This window comes from Rhipicephalus microplus, chromosome X (genome assembly GCF_043290135.1).
Source record: "Rhipicephalus microplus isolate Deutch F79 chromosome X, USDA_Rmic, whole genome shotgun sequence".
Taxonomy (NCBI): Eukaryota; Metazoa; Arthropoda; class Arachnida; order Ixodida; family Ixodidae; genus Rhipicephalus; species Rhipicephalus microplus.
Genome location: NC_134710.1, coordinates 211,600,383 through 211,618,627, shown reverse-complemented (window position 1 = coordinate 211,618,627; position 18,245 = coordinate 211,600,383). Strand labels below are relative to the sequence as shown.

Below are 18,245 nucleotides of genomic sequence, written 5' to 3'. Positions count from 1 at the left end.
AAGGCATGGTTTCTCAAAGTGGGTTCTATGAAACCTAGGAGTTCACCGGCCCCTCCTCAGGGTTCCACGAGCCACTTACAATTTTTTCTGGTTCCGTACTTAACAAGTTGCTTAGATGACGCACCGGAGGTGCTATTGATTTAAGGAACTTTCATTATTCAAGCCTTAATGTCAATAAGCACACCTCAGTGCATAACAGAAATGCATCTGAGCTGCATAATAAATCCCAGCAGCAGCTTGTAGTCAGCCACATTAAGCTATCGCATTTGAATCTTGGAGGCCTTACATTACCCCATTGGCATTTTTTTTGTTTGAAGATAAATGCCAGAGATAAGGCAGCAGACATGCCGCTGTCGTTTGCATCAACATATGCTTGTTGTCTCAACTCTATCTGAAAAATAAGCATAGGAATCAGCTAAATCAAGCAGCTGACATGTGGTTGGTCCTGAGTGTGACTCAGCCTCGTATAGATTTGTTAGTGCAAGATAATGATTTCAATTGAATTTCAGTGAATGAATGTTTTATATACCCTTCCTTTTGAATATGTTGCACGTGAATGTAGCGGGAAGCAAATAAAAAAAAAATGCTTGCATGGTAGAAGAAAGGGGAGGGGGGGCTCCTTGACATTAGTGGAACTTAGCAGGGTTTCCTGGGATAAACGTGTTTGAGAACCCTGGTTCTATGGTAAATGTTAAAAATTAAGTGTCTTCAAATGCTATCTTTCCTTAATTAAATCGAATTTTCTATAGACCTGGATTTTGTGTTGATGTTGCAAGTTTACCTGGTTTACCTGCCAAGTAGTTCTTTATTGTGGTCTCTTTTTCTAGACGGGAGCTTGGTGTGGTGGACTTGAAGAAGCGCTACCCAAACATGTACATACCATCAGACTTCTTTCATGCATACATCTGCTGGCAAGAATGCTTTCCATTACACCGCCCCTTTGGCCTCAACTACCCCTGCTGTTTCCAAGTCCTGCCAAAAGACACCAGTCCTCCATCACCTTCTCTACTTGCTGCAACCCAGTTGGAGTCTTCATGGCGTCCAGCTGTGCTGGACCCTTCAGACATAGATTTTTCCTTCAGTGCCAAGGTGAGTGCATAGTGATTGTGCATAGAATTTGCAAAATGCAAAGTGTCCTACGTGGCATACTACAGTGCCCTACTATTAATGGAGTTCTTTTAGAACTGCACTTGCAGAGCCTTCCCAGTATTATGAAATCGCGCCATTTGCTCTCAGCGCACCTGTTCGCAGTATACTCCTGACTTGATGTCAGCCTTGTCACAATGATCATACTAGGGTCGAAGCCATCTAAACTATATTTAAGCAGCATGAAAATTTTATTCATTTAAATTCTATTTGTTATTACCGGGTCGCATGAAAAAAAGAAAAAAGAAAAATAGTCGCATTCTCGTGGAGAGCCTATCATGCATATGCAACCTCGACTCCTCAGTCACTATAGCCGTGTTCTACAAATTTAAAAGCTCTGTGGCTTTATGACCCAAGATTTTATCTTTGCTACCAGCATATGGACATTCAAGTTTGGTGGGCTTTTCCTTTATACAGTCGCCGACCGATTTTTTGGACCTGGTGGGGACCAAACAAAAGTTCGAAACATTGAACAGTCCGAAAAATTCGTTTTTGTCAGAAATATGAGCTTTATTGCATCAAGCAGGCTTAAAAAAGTTCATGATTCTGCTTTGCCTCATGCTACGCTTGGAAGCAATTTGGTTCGCTCATATTTGCGCCAAGCTGACATCGTCATCGTAAACGCTCGACAAAAGCGTCACCGCGGTGGTGATCTCCGCTGCCAGCAGTTGCGGGCGATCGTCGTCATCATCCACACTGCTCTCCGGCTGCGGCATAATCTGGCAAAGAATTTCTTCGTCTGTGGGCTCCGTGCACAAAATTGTCATCGTTCGCACGAGTGAAGTCTTTAAATAGGGAGTTTTAGAATAACGTTTGCAGGCGCTGCGGGCGTTGCAGGTATAGCGGTAGCATTATGAGTTCTAGAATAGCGTTTGCTCCCCCTAGGGAAAGGTCAAGGGACATTCCCCCGACCGCAAACTCAATGCACGGAAGCTACACACAACACTTCGCGGGCCGATCGCCGTGCGCTATTTCGGATTTTCTGCGGGCAGGCCGCAAACAGCGACTCACGTTACAAAGCATGCGCAGTGGGAGCGTCTGCACCGCAAGGGCTCGCGGTGCGCTACTCTAAAGCTCCCTAATCTCATTGTGGCAGGCACATTCATTCCACTACTGCGCAGCTCTGCCTTCTCTCTGTATGGTGCGATGACGACAGTGCTGACCACTACAGCTGACCGAAGACGAGAAAATGATCTCGTGCCACGATTTCTAAAGCAGACACAGCCTCCGAAATTTGAAATATATGATGTTCGCTTTCCAATCTTGGAGGCTGGAAAGCCAGTTTAAAATTAAGCCACTAAGCTTAGTCAAGCCGGCAGAAAATCTAACATGGCGGCATCCACAAAGGTTCGTGGGGCGGCTCAAAACAAGCAATTTAGTCTGAAAAATCCAACTTTAGGGGTCGAATTCGTCTAAAAAATCGGTCTAAAGAATGCATTAGCCCCATGAGAACCCTGACGGTGCACTTTTGAAGTCCAAAATATCCAACAAGTTTGAATTTTCGGAGTCCGAAAAATCAGTTGGTGACTGTAGTTACTGTGGCTGTTCGGTAAGTTGTGAAAGCAAACTTTGTTTTATACTCTGCTCTTTGTTCAGCCTATGAGTGCAGCCTCTTTCTTTGCACATCGCTCTGTTATACAAGCCAAGCTTCCTCGATGGCATACCGACCCACAGGTTGTCTTGTGTCGTTCACCAAGTGCCAAAACCGGTCAAGGGATTGTTCTGATTTCAAGGCGTGAGGCATTGTATCGTTCTGCTAAGCATTGGAAAAATGCAGGGCATAATGCTGGTTGCCGATGAATATGACAATCGCTAACAGCTCTGTCACGATAAACAGCTGCAGTAGTCTGCTCAACATTGTAGTGCTCAACAGTGAAGTGGCCCCTAAAACTGTCCAGAACGAGGAAGGCTTTCCGCTGTAGCAGGCCTCTAGGTCTGTTTGCCCAGACAGTCTTCACCCAGTTTACGACAAGTTCTTCGCACATCCAACCCTTTTCTTGGGCACGCACAATGATGCCCTGAGGGAACTTTTTTTTTCAGGCGAGTCTTCCTCTTGAACACGACATACGGTGGAAGTTTACTGCCATCTGCCATCATGCACAACATCACAGTGTATCGTTGACGTTCTGTGCCGGTCGTGCGCACAGTCACACTTTTCACACCTTTCAAGTCCACTGTGGTGCTCTCTGGCACATCGAACCACACAGGAGTCTGGTCTGCATAGCCAATTTGAGAGAGGCAATATTCGTGCTCCCTCCGAAGACCATTCACGAAGCGATAAAATTTTATCACTTTACTTGTGTACTCGCTTGGCAGCTTTTGACAAAGCATCATTAGGCCGAGGATGTAGAGCTGGTTGCGGTTCATAAACCGCATAGCCCATCCCCGACTTGCCTTGAATTGTGTCTGAGGGATTTCCATGGGGCGAGCGATGTTTAGAGCTTTCTCGCGTATCATATCAGTCGATACAGCGTAGTCATCCCTTCGAGTATCGATGATATATTTGAGAAGTTTGCCTTCTTGTTCTGGATATTTGCACTTCTTTCCGTGAAAGGCTTTTTGGCTCCGGTTGGTAGCAGCGAGGGCATCTTTTTACTTCATCCAATAACGCACGCGCTCCTCATCTACACCGTACTTGCGTCCAGCTTCGCGCTTGCCGTGCTCCTCGGCATATTCAATTACTTGCAGTTTAAATCCTGCAGTGAACGACCTCAAATGCTGACCCATCATCCCTCAGCGGCACTGGCTCAAAGACACGGATTCGACGAAGATGTGTTGACTCGATGCGAACAATGCGCCACACAAAGTAAAAATGGCGCCGCCTCGTCCGTCACCCGGAGGTCTGTCACCAACATAACGGCGGAAGTGGAAAAACTGGAAGTGCTATCTTGCCACAATCGAACTAACTGCACCTTTATAGCAGGACTTTTTGAATTTTTTTTTCAATTTTTTTCCCCCCAAATTCCTCTCCACAGTAGAGATGCGTCCCTTAACGAGGGATGCACCTCTACTGGTGCGTCCCTCGATACTCTCGCCTGACAGTGGCCGGGGTCAAGAGCACGCCACTTCGCCGTTGGCGGGGCAACGACGGAAGATGCTCGTGCCAAAAGCACAAAATTATGATCAAAACTTTCAGATTGTCCGTGACGAAAATTCGTTATACAGTCCACCCACTTATAACGAACCTGAGCGTGACACGGCATCCATTCTCTGTATCCCGAAGTTCGTAGTATATGAAACACAGCTTCAAAAGATGTTGCGAGTGAAAACACAAACTTTTCTTGCCCCCAAAAGTTCGAGATGCACATGATGCAGAAGCGACAAGGGTGGTCTCGAGTTCATTTTTAAAACGGCAGGGTGCTAGTTCGCTGAGGCCCGTGGCATAAGCTACATGAGGCACTGGCTTCTAAGTTTCATTGTTCTCGCAGTCCGATTCCTCCAAATTGCTCTCGCCAACTACTTCATTCACAATGCCCCAAACCATGCACAGTTCCGTAACGTCGGCATCATCATAGGCCATAATTAAGCCATTGCTACAGATGTGCCACCAGATCTCCCAGGTCGGAGTCGACGATGCGCTGCCACAAATCGCCGCCGCAGTGGTTCTGTTCGGAAGCTTCAGGCTCAGCATCGGGCCCGACGTTTGCAAAGTCGGCCTCGCGGAAACAGTTTCGCGCGCATGTAGCCGTCACTGCCACCCACGAAATATTCACCATTTCCACTGCTGAATACCAGGACACCAGAAGCGGCAAGTTGGCTGCCAGGTGGTCAACAGCTATGAGCAAGGGCTCCGCAACGTGGCACCTAAAGCGCGGATCACGCTCAAGCGAAGCGGTCACACTTTTGATGTTTTGTTGAGCGGCAGGAAAAAGCGTGCTAGTCCTCCCGTCTGCCGTCATCACCGCACACGTGACACACATGCCAGAACGCGTGGAACAGCTCTGAGCCCGTTTCCAGTCAGAAAAAGAAACTAATTTGAGCCAGCGTGGCCGACGTCGTAGAGTGGTGGAGACGGGCGAAAGGGTTGTGATCAAGACAGGAGAGCATATGTGCAAGAGAAGGGCAAGTTGTGATAAAGAGAGGGGAGGATGCACTGGGAGGGCGACCTTGAAAACCAAAACACATGGGAAAGAGGCAGGTTGGGTAGCTTGCTTGAAAGGTCTGCGAAACTGGCACGTAGAATAAACTTGAAAAAGTGCCTGCGCGCGCAGAAGTCAAACCACGGCCACCTGGATCGGTGTGCGCGGCAGTTTTCGAAGAATCGGCGGCCGTGTTCTGTTGCACCGGCGGGTTTGTGTGGCCTCACGAACTTTGATATTTCGCGATTCGTTCCGCGCAAATTAACGGCCGTTTTCGCGCTGCGCAGGCGTGCGGAGGACATGCTTAGCCGAGTATGAAGTGAGCGAGAACAAGTCCTAAACACGAAACGAATCGCACATTATCAGAGTTAGTGGGGTAGCAACCGCGCGTGCACTAGACGCAGACTATCGGATACAGTCGGTGGCCGACGATGTTGGCAAATGGTCTGGTCACTTCAGGCCGGCGTCGTCAACGACAGTACCAGCGATCAAAAACAGGGGAGGTGGCCGACCCATCTTGGAAAGATTGGTGGCAGTGTGGAAACACTGGCCCCGTCTGGCGATGCGTGGTGCTCAGTGTAGCGGGGGGACATAGGACGGAGGGGTGCGTAACAAAAAGCAGTCAGGTCATGAAGGAAAGAAACAACTTTCCTTCCTCCATGGTTCAGGTAGACCGGCAACTACAGGGTCGCGATAAGCAGGGTCGGCGTTTAATAATAAGAATGTGTGGGCACCTTGCCGATACCTAATTGGTGGTCGAAAGTAGTTTCCCGAGAAGTCGGCAGACCACTGACTCCGTTCGCTGTAACCGATCAGCAGCGCTCGAAGATGTTCGTTGTAAGTGCAATTTTGTGCCATTGAACCAATGTATATTTTCACGGTCATGTGGATATTGTTCGTTTTAACCGAAAGTTCGTTTTAAGTGGGGCCCTTATATGTGGGCTCGAATGTATCAAGGATTTCTCCTGCTGTTACTTTGTTATATGGAGGTTGCAAATGCATGTGCTTCTATGGAGTAACAGCAGAGAATAAAAAAACTTTGTTTTATCAAGGTATTGGTTATATGGAGGTTCGTTATAAGCAGGTTTAACTGTATCATGTTTCAGCGAATTTCTGCTGATTATTGCTCTGCAGCATATCGCATGGTCAAAAGTCATATGTACTGGGCAAGGGCAATGCTGGATGAGCCGTGTCCATTTAGGGTGCTTTGTCAGCCACTGTTGTAATTTTGAAATGCTCTTTGGGGCCATTGCCACATGCTATGACATGGTCTTGCAGTAGAGCCAGAATTTTTTTCCTTCACTTGGGTAAAGAGGACGCAAAGGACTTATAGTGGATATTGTCACGACGTCAAAACAGAGGTCTTGCCGCAAAGATTGGACACCAGAAGTAGGTCGATCTCTTTAATCGAACGCTCAAGCGAGTTCTTCTTTTTCATCCATTTCATAGTCCTTCATGGCACATGCACAAATGCCATCGTCTTTCTTGATCAAGCACGTGACATTTGCCTCCCTCCGAAAGAGGCATCGTCCCGATGCGCAACTTAGGCACCCTACCAGGCGAATGAAGTGGTCGTACCAACACGGTAACCGGGAGCTAATTAACTCGATAAATACGTTTTCATACGCACGACGTGCACGGCTTCGGGTAAATGCTTTTGGCGCTTAGAACTGCAGTCACTGTCGGGAACAACTTCGTAGTTCACGTCATTGAAGCGACGTGTGACGCTGTATGTGCCAAAGTACCATCTCAGCAGTTTTTCAGAAAGTCCACGTCGACGTATCGGAATCCAGACCCAGACCTTGTCGCCTGGTGTGTAGCTAATAAACTTGTCGGTGGTCGTACCGTTGTGCATCTTGATCCTGTTGATGACAGATGCGCACGCGCGTGACCTGTCTGACTTCCTCGTCGTGCTGAGTGAATTCTTCGGCATCTACATGGGTGTCGTCACACTCAGGCGGCAACATGGCGTCCAATATTGTCATGACTTCGCGACCATAGATCGGACTGAACCGTGTAATTCTAGTGGTTTCTTGTCGAGCGGTATTACAGGCAAAGGTCACAAACGGCAATATCTGATCCCAGTTTTTATGTTCCGTGTCAACGTACATGCTGATCATGTCTGTGAGGGTCCTATTGAGGCGCTCCGTCAGTCCATTTGTCTGCGGATGGTATGCAGTTGTTCTGTGGTGAGCTGTACCGCTGAGTCTGAGAACTGTCTCCAAAAGCTCTGCGGTGAAGGCAGGCCCTCTGTCTGTAATCACTGCTGTCGGAGCGCCATGCCTAAGGACCATGTCTCGATGAAGAACTGAGCAACTTCTGCTGCTGTGCCGCGCTGCATAGCTTTAGTCTCCGCATAACGGGACAGGTAATCAGTGGTCACAATAATCCATCTGTTCCCTGCTGTGGAAGTTGGAAAGGGACCCAGGAAATCCATTCCAATCTGGGTGAACGGCTTTGCTGATGCTTCGACTGGATGTAAAAGACCGGCTGGCTTGCTGGGAGGTGCTTCGCGTCTTTGCCACTCGGTGCAAGTTCACACGTGATGGCTAACAGCCGCAGGTAACTTTGGCCAATAGCACTTGCATCGTAGTCAGCACAATGTTCGGGTGTAGCCTAGATGACCATAAGTTGCTTCATCATGGCACGCTTCCATAATTTCTTTTCGAAGAGAGGCAGGCAGGACGAGCAAGTGCGGGTTGCCTGTTGGTGAGAAGTTTTCTTATAGAGAACATCGTTTTGCAAGCAAAAGGATGGCAGTCCCCTGGCAAATAACCACGGCACGTCTTTACGTCGTCCTATATATTCATTGAGTGGTAACAGCTCGGGGTCACTGCGCTGCTCTCGTGCAATAGTGGCCGTGTTGACCAACTCCCAAGAATGCCGCGTCGGCGTGCCTCTTCCCAGATCTGTAGACGATGGTCATGTCGAACTCTTGAAGCCTTAGGCTCCAGCCCGCCAAACGGCCAGATGGATCTTTAAGGTTGGTGAGCCAGCACAAAGAGTGATGGTCGCTGACAATCTTGAAGGAGCGGCCGTACAAATGTGGATGAAATTTGGTGACCGCCCACACCACGGCGAGACACTCCTTCTCGGTATTCCAGTAGTTCTCCGTGCGAGAGAGAGTTCTGCTGGCGTAGGCTATTGCTCTTTCACAGCCGTCTTGCCACAGCACCAGAACGGCACCCATACATTGCTGGCGTCAGTGTGAAGTGCTGTAGGGGCTTCCTGGACAATATAATTATACAACATTTATTGTTACATTGCATTTGTTTTTTTATTGATGGCAATAGTGCATGTGAAGAGATACAAATTTGTATTTCATATTTCCTGCATACTGCTGTTTAGTGCACTATCTGAACTGCTCTCCCAGCAAACACATAATGATGATATTTTGCTGTAGTACACAAATAATGTCTGCCTGTTCTGGCATGCAGGCTGATGTGGTGACTTACATTTTTTTTATTAGATGCAAAGCAGCTCTTTGACTACCCTGTGTAATGCTGTCCCTCCGTCCGCACCGCGCTCCCCTGGTCGCAGGTGTTGGGGCAGTGCAAAGTAGGTCACGCCTTCCCTCGCAATGCGCGCGCGTTGACATCACTCTCTTCCTAGCCTGTCGTTGCTTGCCACGTGTCATTTCTCTCGCTTCATCCTCTCCAACGCTCGCAACGTTTGAGCGCACATCGAGTGAAAACACTCTTTCGGCTTGTTTATCTGCCATGAAACTTACACAAAACCTGACCCGTTTCATACGCACGACGTGCACGGCTTCGGGTAAATGCTTTTGGCGCTTAGAACTGCAGTCACTGTCGGGAACAACTTCGTAGTTCACGTCATTGAAGCGACGTGTGACGCTGTATGTGCCAAAGTACCATCTCAGCAGTTTTTCAGAAAGTCCACGTCGACGTATCGGAATCCAGACCCAGACCTTGAGCATGCCGTTTCAGCCAGCTGAACGGCATGCTCACCGCTGCTGCTTCGCAACCCATTATGGTTCTCTTCGGGGAGATGATTCATACTTTTATGGCAGTAGCACCTAGCAACATTGCGTTTCTTAGAACTCAACACTTGAAGTTACCCCCAACCGATCGAAAGTTGTGCATTGGCTTGAATGTTATGAAACCGCAATAAAGAAAATTGGCAGATCCCATGTACAGTGGGAATCGATTATATGCGAAGTACGAATGAAAAAGATTGATATGTTCCATTAAAATCAGCACAATGTTATTAGGTGGACATAAATTATGCTGTACATGACTTCCATGTCGTGATTATCATGTTTGGACGTGTCATTTACCTTCATCGTCTACAGTTAAATCCTGCTACAATGAAATTGACAGGATGCATGAAAAAACTTTGCCGCGGAATTTCGCTATCGAAATTTCATCTATGGACCACAAAATTTGGCAAGATCTGATCATTATGACTCCTTCTTTGGTCCCTGCAAGCGCATCCATTGAACTCGCTAACTCAGAGGTACCTGGTCAAACAATGAGTGAACGTATTTTCTCGGGTATAGTGCAATCAAAATATACAAAAAATTTGGAACGGAAATTGGGGTGCAGCTCATACAATAAGTTTGGCGCACATGTTGGCTTCATGGCACGGCTTCACGGCAATGCAGAAAAGGCGGCCTTGCATCAATATGCGGGTAGCTTTTTTTCCTTCCTGCGGTTTATGGTTGGGAGTGCCGGTTATATGCGGGGGTGCATTATACAGAAGAAAATTCGATATTCAGACGACCCTTGGGACTTGCCGAGTGCATAGTGCCGCGAACGAGCATGCAAAGCTTCGCTCGAGGCCAACTGATAACTGCAACTGAAAGTGACGAAGCTCCACACTACTGTAACTATAAGTGAATGACAGGAAAGCCGTAACGCTTTGTGTCGTTTCATGGTTTTATTGCCTTTTAGGGGGGAAGGTGGCATTGAAAGAAAAAACTTTATTTGTTGATCTACAGCAATGAAATTTGGCATGCATACTCATAAGTGCCTCGAATAGGGAAATATGCAGTTTCATCACGATACCTTCTGTAGTTCTCAAGTTACATAATGCTGCATGGTCCAATTACATGGTCTGCTCGTGGAAAGCATGGCGCTGTAACACAACATGGCAGGAAGCTGCGAATGGTGTTGATCTTTACTCAAAAGAAAGCTACAGGGTATGGCACTCTCAGAATGCTTTAATAAGTTCTCTTTTTTTTTTTTTTTTTAGAGATCATCATGGCTGTCGACACACATTGTCAGTAAGAGTGGCACGGACAAATTATCATCTAGAAAAAAAAACAGGGCCATAAAACAGAAATTGAAGATTGCTGTACCCACAAGCAGTGTTCAGGGATTCAGGAAAAAAATAGAGAATCAAAATCGGTCCAGTCATTCCTGTCCACAAGCAGTGTTCAGGGATTCAGGAAAAAAAAACAGAATCAAAATCGGTCCAGCCATTCTCGTGCTACTCTTTCCACGAGCAATGCACAATGTCCAAAACACACTTGTGAGAAAAAACCTGTCGTAGTTTTCGACAGGCTTTTTTCGATGAACTTTTTTGTTTCTTGTTGGATATTGATGAAAATTGGCACAGACACTAAGAATGACCTCACAGTGCTTCTATAAAAATTTTGAAGCGATACCACAAATACTTTACGAGAGACAAATTATTTCTTCATTGAACCATGTGGAGGGGCTGAGCATAATGTAAAAAAAAAAACAGTATTGAGAAAGCTGCGTTTAAAGTTTCAACTTTTCTTTACGTCTCTAAGACACCTAAAAATTGTGATCTCAGGTTTGTCCTGCGATATTTGACTTGTTTTTATGATTTACTTCTTTTCATGATTTACAAAGAATAAGTATGGATTTCAAACCAAGTTCTTTGTATGAAGGAGTGGTGTGATAGGTATGACAGAAAAGATTGTAATTGAATAAAACCATATACTGAAATTATTACACATATTTATTTTGCTGAAGTTGTAATCAGCATAATTAAGTACTTGATTACAAATATTCTTTGAACTTTTCTTTATTTGGAGGGAGGTTTAGCACATCAGAAAAATGGATCACACCATGACGGTCTATGCCTTCTTTCCAAATAACAAAGTTATGGGCAGAAGACTGGTGGCACAGAAATTTTTAGCAGTATAATTAATGACGCGAAACGGGCATATAAAAATTCGTGCCCGTGATTCATACATGCTCTTTTGCCGCTCTAGCCATGAAACGCATCATCATACAGCCGGTCACGGAAACTCTAATCTACAGCAATTCATTAACCTCGGAACATTCATAGACGTTCGTGGCAATATCAAGCACGGCTCCAAGCACGTCTGAATCGCATCACAAAAACTTATTGAGAGCACTCCATATGACCGTGGGGTGCGCGGCCGCGTGGACAGTGCAGCCGGCACGTAATGCACTTGCCGGCGGCGTTCGGTGATGATGCGCGTAATGTGTAACTACGATGACAAATCTGTGCGCACTGCGCTTGGCATCGCATTTTCGAATGACGACGCGCGAAACTGCTAGCCGCTGTTCCGAGCAATCCTTGGTTGTGAAGAGGGGTGGGTGGGGGGGTGACGAGCTTAACTGTGTTGTCCGCTGCTGATGCATAAAATGTCCGTACGTCATTCAGAGGAGCTAGCGAGTGATGTGCTACATTCCTTGCGAAGAAGCACGTCGCCAAGAGTGCGCTTGCGCATCGTTCCTGCCCGCAGTCTCGCTGTCAGCAGAGTTAGGCCTAAAGCCGACTCCGATGACGCGCCGCACTCGTAGACCGCCGCGCGCCCGCTCGTAGTAATCTGATCGTGCATCCGGTGCGGCCACTCGTAGTAATCAGATCGTGCTGCCGCTTACAGCTTTGTTGCTTGCGAAGAAGCACGTCGCCACGAATGCGCTAGCGCGTCGTTCCTGCCCGCAGTCGGCGGAGTTAGGGCTAAAGACGACTCCAATGACGCGCGGCGCTCGTAGTAACCTGATCGCGCATCCGCTTACTGCTCGTAACTAAAGCGTAGTTATATCTTAAGTGATTATCAAGCCGTGAACACGTCACGAAGTGGCGATTTTCGAGAGCCATGTCCTCGCAACGCACAAGCAGCAGACGACGATCTCCCGGAGCGAGCATCGGGCCAATGGCGAGGCGAGCTGAGGCAACATGGCGGCCACGGCCAATCAAGGGCCTCAAAACGACCTTCAAACATTTGCTTTTTGCTCGCTTGTTGTTAAAGGGAGGAGCCAGCTGAGGCGGGAAAGTTAAACACAGAGAAATGCTCTTACCGATGAGCCCAAGAAGCGGGCTCCCGGCCTAAGCATCGTGAAGCTATAATTTTTTGAAAATCACTGTTTTTTCACCATTTCCAGAAAAGGTTTTGCTACCTAGGTGGGTGAAACGAATTTTCCGAAGCACTTCTGAGCGGTTTTCAGTGTAGATATTTTGGAACCAGATAGAAAAAGGGTTCCAGGAACTGAAAACTTGAGTTTTAAAAAATCTATTTTTTTGCCATTTTTCGCGATCCCAAAGCCGCGTCCCCCCTTAATCTACAACTGTGTTAGCTGCGCACCTTCGGATTCTATTCTTTATTGAAGAACAACACAATAGCGACCGCTGGTTGCGGCAAACGCAAGCTCCGTTTTTAATCTGTGTGCGCTGCGCTGGCCGTGCACGTGACTTCAGAACTGCATCGTTTCTGTCTTTTCATCGTTACGGTAAGAAATATAGGGTTGGGTCGGTGCGCGTTTACTGCACGCGTAGTTTCATAGTTGCCCATGATCGCGTTCGGCACGACTGCATTTGTGTTCGCAGTGGTTGCGGCAGAATGCAGGGTATGCTGAGGCTAGGTGCGTGCTGCTCGGGTGTGCACCTTCATGACGCTTGGTTGTCATTTACGATCATAGGACTTTTGACAACGACGGCAGTTTTGTTGAGCTTGATGTCAAAAACAATAGACAGTGGTTCGTGAGGATCGCAATTCTGCCACAGCCCGCATATGCATCAAATCTACCAGCAGGATCATGGTGAATAAGCGGGCTGTCACCGAGCATCTCAAGGGTGATAAACTTAGCGATATGTGCGTGTGGTGGCCACAAGCGTGTATTCGATGAAAATGCCGTTGTTGCGATACGGCCGTGTGCTCTGGATGTCACGATCCGTCAAGAAATGGCTGAGTTGGTACTGGAATTTCGCGGCAATCCGACTCAAGTTCCTTTTTCTTTAGGTAGTCCTCGCAAAAAGTTCGTTAAAGCGGAAATATCCAGAAAAAGTATTCGTTGTGACGAGACATTTTTTACCTTGTTTTCTATGGGTGGCTGATGGGAAATCGAAAATTATTCGTTGTGGTAGAAATTCCGTTGCAGTGGAATTCGTTATAGCAAGATTCGACTGTATTCATGTCACGTGATACCAAATTTGGTATATGTGGAGCTAGCTAAACGGCCGCAAGCACAGTATGAGCGTAGCATGCAGTCATGTTTTACATGCAACGCATTTCATGATCATTATGTTTGGATGCGTCATTTACCTTCGTCGTCCATTTACGTCACGTAATACCAAATTTCGTATATGTGGAGCTAGCGAAACGGGTGCAAGTGCATCATGATTGTGGCATGTATTACTGTTCTTACATGACATGCATGTCATGATTATCATGTTTGTACCAGTCATTTACCTTCGTCATTCATTCACGTGACATAACAGGGTGTCTACCAACCTTGAAAACCTGGAAAAGTCAGGAAATTTGGATCCTTGTGGAAAAGTTATGGAAAGGTCAGGGAATTTCTGAAAAACCTGGCCAGGTCACGGAAACTGACAGATGCTGTGTGCGACCGTTACAAAAATAAGCATTACGATTAATCAAAGCTTAAAAAGTCTCAGCTGCAACTGCAGTGAGCTGGTAGAACGCGTGTGAAAAAAAAAAAAAAACAGTGCATAGCTCTTGTTTCTGACTGAAAATTAGAAAGGATACACTGACCCATAGAACACAAATTTTACTGACGTTTCAGTACCCGATATGGGAGAGAGCCTTCACAATAAAAGCCATAAGAAAGGTACAGTGTACTTGAGTATGCCTAAATACGTGACGTAAGCAGCAAGAGTACATTGTCAGAAACGTCCCATTGCTCCTGTTCAGCATATGTAGAGTCATCTGGATCTGGATTTCAGCTACAGGCATGATGCAAGCTTCTTTTGATTGCAGGGCATTTTATAGTCGCACCTTCTCGCAAGTCCGGCGTCGGCGGTGATGTCTACACCCATTATGCGCATTCTCACGTCTCGTGCTGCCGCTCCCCCCACTCTCTTTCTCGCCTTGCAAGGCCAACGCAGGCAGTGCCTGCTAGTAAAAACCGACAGCTCGCGCTGCACAACCATTCACTGACCACCCTATATATGTAGGCACTGGATCGGGTGTTCGGAATTCAGTCAAAGACGCCTTTACGTGACTTTCGTTTGACTTGACGCTTTGCTTTTCTAGAGTAGATTCGATGGAAGCTACAGTATCTTCAAACAGTAGTGGGACACAACCCAACAGTGTCCCACCACTCGAAGGCAGCGCTTCTCTTCCATTCAGTAAGAACGAATAATAAAGATTAAACAATAATTAAGCATTCCTAAACCTCACCCAATCACGCAACAATCGGGCGATACACCCACCACTCCATGACGCATTTACTCGAGTCCTCCCCCCCCCCCCCCCCCGTTGGGAAGATGCAGATTTTTTCTTTGTTCGAACACACGAGTTTTACAAGTCTGTTTGGTGGTCTGTCCGCTTGTACTGCAAGGGCAGTCGAAGCCACGCGTCATATTTGTGTTTAACTCTTTTCTTGAAATCACCAGTTTCACCGATGTACTGGTTGTCACGTTTGTGGCAGCCTATGGCATATACAAGACCGAGAAAATTTCTGCTCAGCAACTTGTCCTTCACATAGGCTAAAGCATTCCTTAGCTTCCGCGTTAGTACATCCACTATTTTGATGTCTGTTGCTTCTATATATCACATGATATATCTGACTTTAACCACAACTTTACTCAGGTCTGTAAGTTTATTCATGTTTGTCAAGGCCACCATTTCGGCTTGGCTTGAAGGCCGTCTGGTTTTTCTTGGCTAGAACTGCCATCAGTAGAAGCTTGCTTGGCTACTAATGCCTGTTTTTATTATTGGTGATGCAGCAGCAAACCTCCTCAGCTACACACTTATTGCTGGTAGCTCGTGATTCAAGAGTAGCAGTTGGGTAACTTCAGCTAAATTTCTCATTTCAGTTTCGTGAGACTGTGCAAATAAATCTGCAATTATTTTTTAGCGTCATGTCCACAGCAGAGTACGTAAATCAAGTTAATGTGCGGACATTCATGACTCGTCTGTGTAATCAAGGAAACTGTTGCACTTTGACGGATTCCTTTTTTCCACCACAGATACAAACATGGGCACTTTAAACGCTGTCCCAAGCATTCATTGCAGCCATCCAAGGACTTTCGTTGCACTTCAAGTATTAAAGCCCAGAGACATACACTCAACCCTTGTTTAACGTAATGGTATATAACGAAATAATGGATATAACGAATTAAAAGAAATTCTTCTTGAAAGCTTTATAAGAACCATGCATTTTAAACCTCGTTGTAACGACGTAAAATTGACCGGTAAACGGATCAACGAACTAAATTAGTCTATCAAATAGCCTATCAAAAAAAAAAAAAAAAAACACCCGACCGTTGTGTGTTAAGTATATCGTTTTCTGCGGAGTTTGATGCTTATTCGGCGCGGCTCTTTCAAAACTCTCGCGCCGACCTTACAGCCACGCCACGCGCGGCCGAGAGAGCTGTCCTCTTCACACAGCCAGGGGAGAGGATTAGGGAAGCGTTCAGCGGGTCACATGATCGAGAAGCGGCGCCGTGGTGCAAAGCGATTTCCCTCTCATTTAAGAAGACAGGATGGGGAAGCTTCAGAAGACCTACATTTATTCACAAATCAGAGGACATCCATCATTAATTGAAGTAATCGGTGATGCTCGTCTGCACACGTTTGCCTTGCAGCGAGTCAATCAATTTCGATGCAGTTTGCAAGGCATAGTAGCGCGCGGCTAAGTCCAGCGGCAACACTCTCTAAAGACGATTCGCTGCTACTTTCTGCACCGAGAAAGGAGGAGCGTCTCCACATAGAGAGAAGCAGATCGGCGTTGAAGAGGCAGCTGACTCTCCGCGACAGCTTTCTTTTTTCTCTCTCTCTCCACACGCGACCTTAAAAGGAGAAGGGTCTCTATGGGCAGAGACGGAAAAGGGAGAAGCGTGGCACAGGCGCGTCGCAGATCGGCATTCGAGAGAGAACAAACAATCCGCCACAGTCTTTTCTTTCCTTTTCTTCTTTTTTTTCTTCGCGCGCAGCATTGAAAGGGGCTGCCGCGGGATTAGGCATAGTGCTGAGAGCATTTAGCATTTTCGAAGCGCGGTATGTTCGAATTAACCGTCGCAGGTGCTTGCGCGTTCGAATGACAGGGCGTTTTGGCTCATCGGATACACATAGCTTTGACGGGACTACAGCGTGAGTTCAAATTAGCTGGATGTTCGAATTAAGGAGATTCGACTGTGTTTATTTTCCGTCGCACGCGTGGTTGCGTAGCTGTACATCTGGCCGCGAGGCCATTTCCTTCGTTGCATGCTTATAGGTGTGCGGCCATCTGAGCATACATTGCCACAAACTGTTATAATCGATATAACAAAATAATGAATATAATGACATAATTGTGGCTCCCCTTCAACTTCGTTATAACGAGGTTTGAGTGCATAATACGAAGATGCATGTGCTCGGCAGAAAAAGAAAGAAAATTTTGCAGTACGGCTCTGTTTTTGCAACTTTGTCGTTACTTTTTTTTTAGAAGTAAATATTTTAGAAGTGCACAAATTAGGCGGGTATGCAAATCAATAGTAAATACCGCAATCCAGGTGTAATCAGATCTAATTATTCTATATTTTAAACGGTTGAGTCTGTAAATACAGCAGTTTGGGTCAATTTAATGAAATCTAATCATCATCCTAAGCAGTGTGGGCTACAGCCATTATTATAGTAAAATGGATTATACTCCAGTGGCAGAACTGGCAAGGCTCCCATGTCCTCATTTTACAGGGATGCCATGAGATGGCACTACTTCCACATTTTCTAGCAGCTTTGACTACAGTTTTGGACTATTGCAGGTTCCTTCAAACTTTCATCTGCGGTTACTTTTAACTTGTGTGTTTACTTCCTGGTTCCCCTGAACATCAGACAGCTGACTTGCGCACTGCCTGGCTGAGGGTTTTCATTTTGGCCAGATATACTTATTTTTTTACATTTACTGCACGCGCTCGGAACATTCTGAGTGCGTCAGCGGGTAAATATGCTAACTTATATGGAGCGCCTGATATTTTTTTTTACCAGTCGAGGGTTCATTTACAGTGAGCAGAGTTTTCAATGCAGACGTAGTGGTCATGGAATTCGCTTTTAGTCATCACGGAAAACCTGGAAAATTCTGGGAATTTAGAAATATCAAATTGGTAGACACCCTGCATAATACCGAATTTAGTATATGTGAAGCTAGTGAAACGGCCGTGAGCGCATCATGAGTGTTGCATGTAGTCATGTTACATGACACGCATGTAATGATGATCATGTTTTAACGTGCTGTTTACCTTCGTCGTCCGTTCGCGTCACATAATACCAAATTTGGTATATGAGATGTTGGCAAAACGACCACGAGCGCATCATGAGCGTGGCTTGTAGTCACGTTCTCACATGACATGCATTTCATGATTATCATGTTTGCACCAGTCTCATATGTTAGTCATCCATTCACATCCTGTAATACCAAATTCGGTATATTTGAAGCTAGTGAAACAACCGGGAGAGCACCATCAGCGTGGCATGTAATGACATGATGTCATGGCTTACATGACATTAATATCATGCTTTCCACGTTACAGGGTGCGTCATTTATGTTTGCCATGCAGTCATGTCATACCATACCAGTTTTGCAATATGTCATGTGAACGAAACCATTGCAAGAGCAG

General features: G+C 46.2%; 1 protein-coding gene across 2 annotated transcripts in view; it reads left to right on the top strand.

Annotated features, from left to right (window-relative positions):
* LOC119187710 (cell division cycle and apoptosis regulator protein 1) overlaps positions 1–18,245 on the top strand; it is a 274,460-nt gene that overhangs the window by 122,549 nt on the left and 133,666 nt on the right. For both annotated transcript variants that reach the window (XM_037435792.2, XM_037435791.2), the window contains one exon: positions 828–1,089. In XM_037435792.2, the coding sequence (XP_037291689.1) occupies positions 828–1,089 (262 nt within the window). The remainder of the gene's footprint in view (positions 1–827; positions 1,090–18,245) is intronic.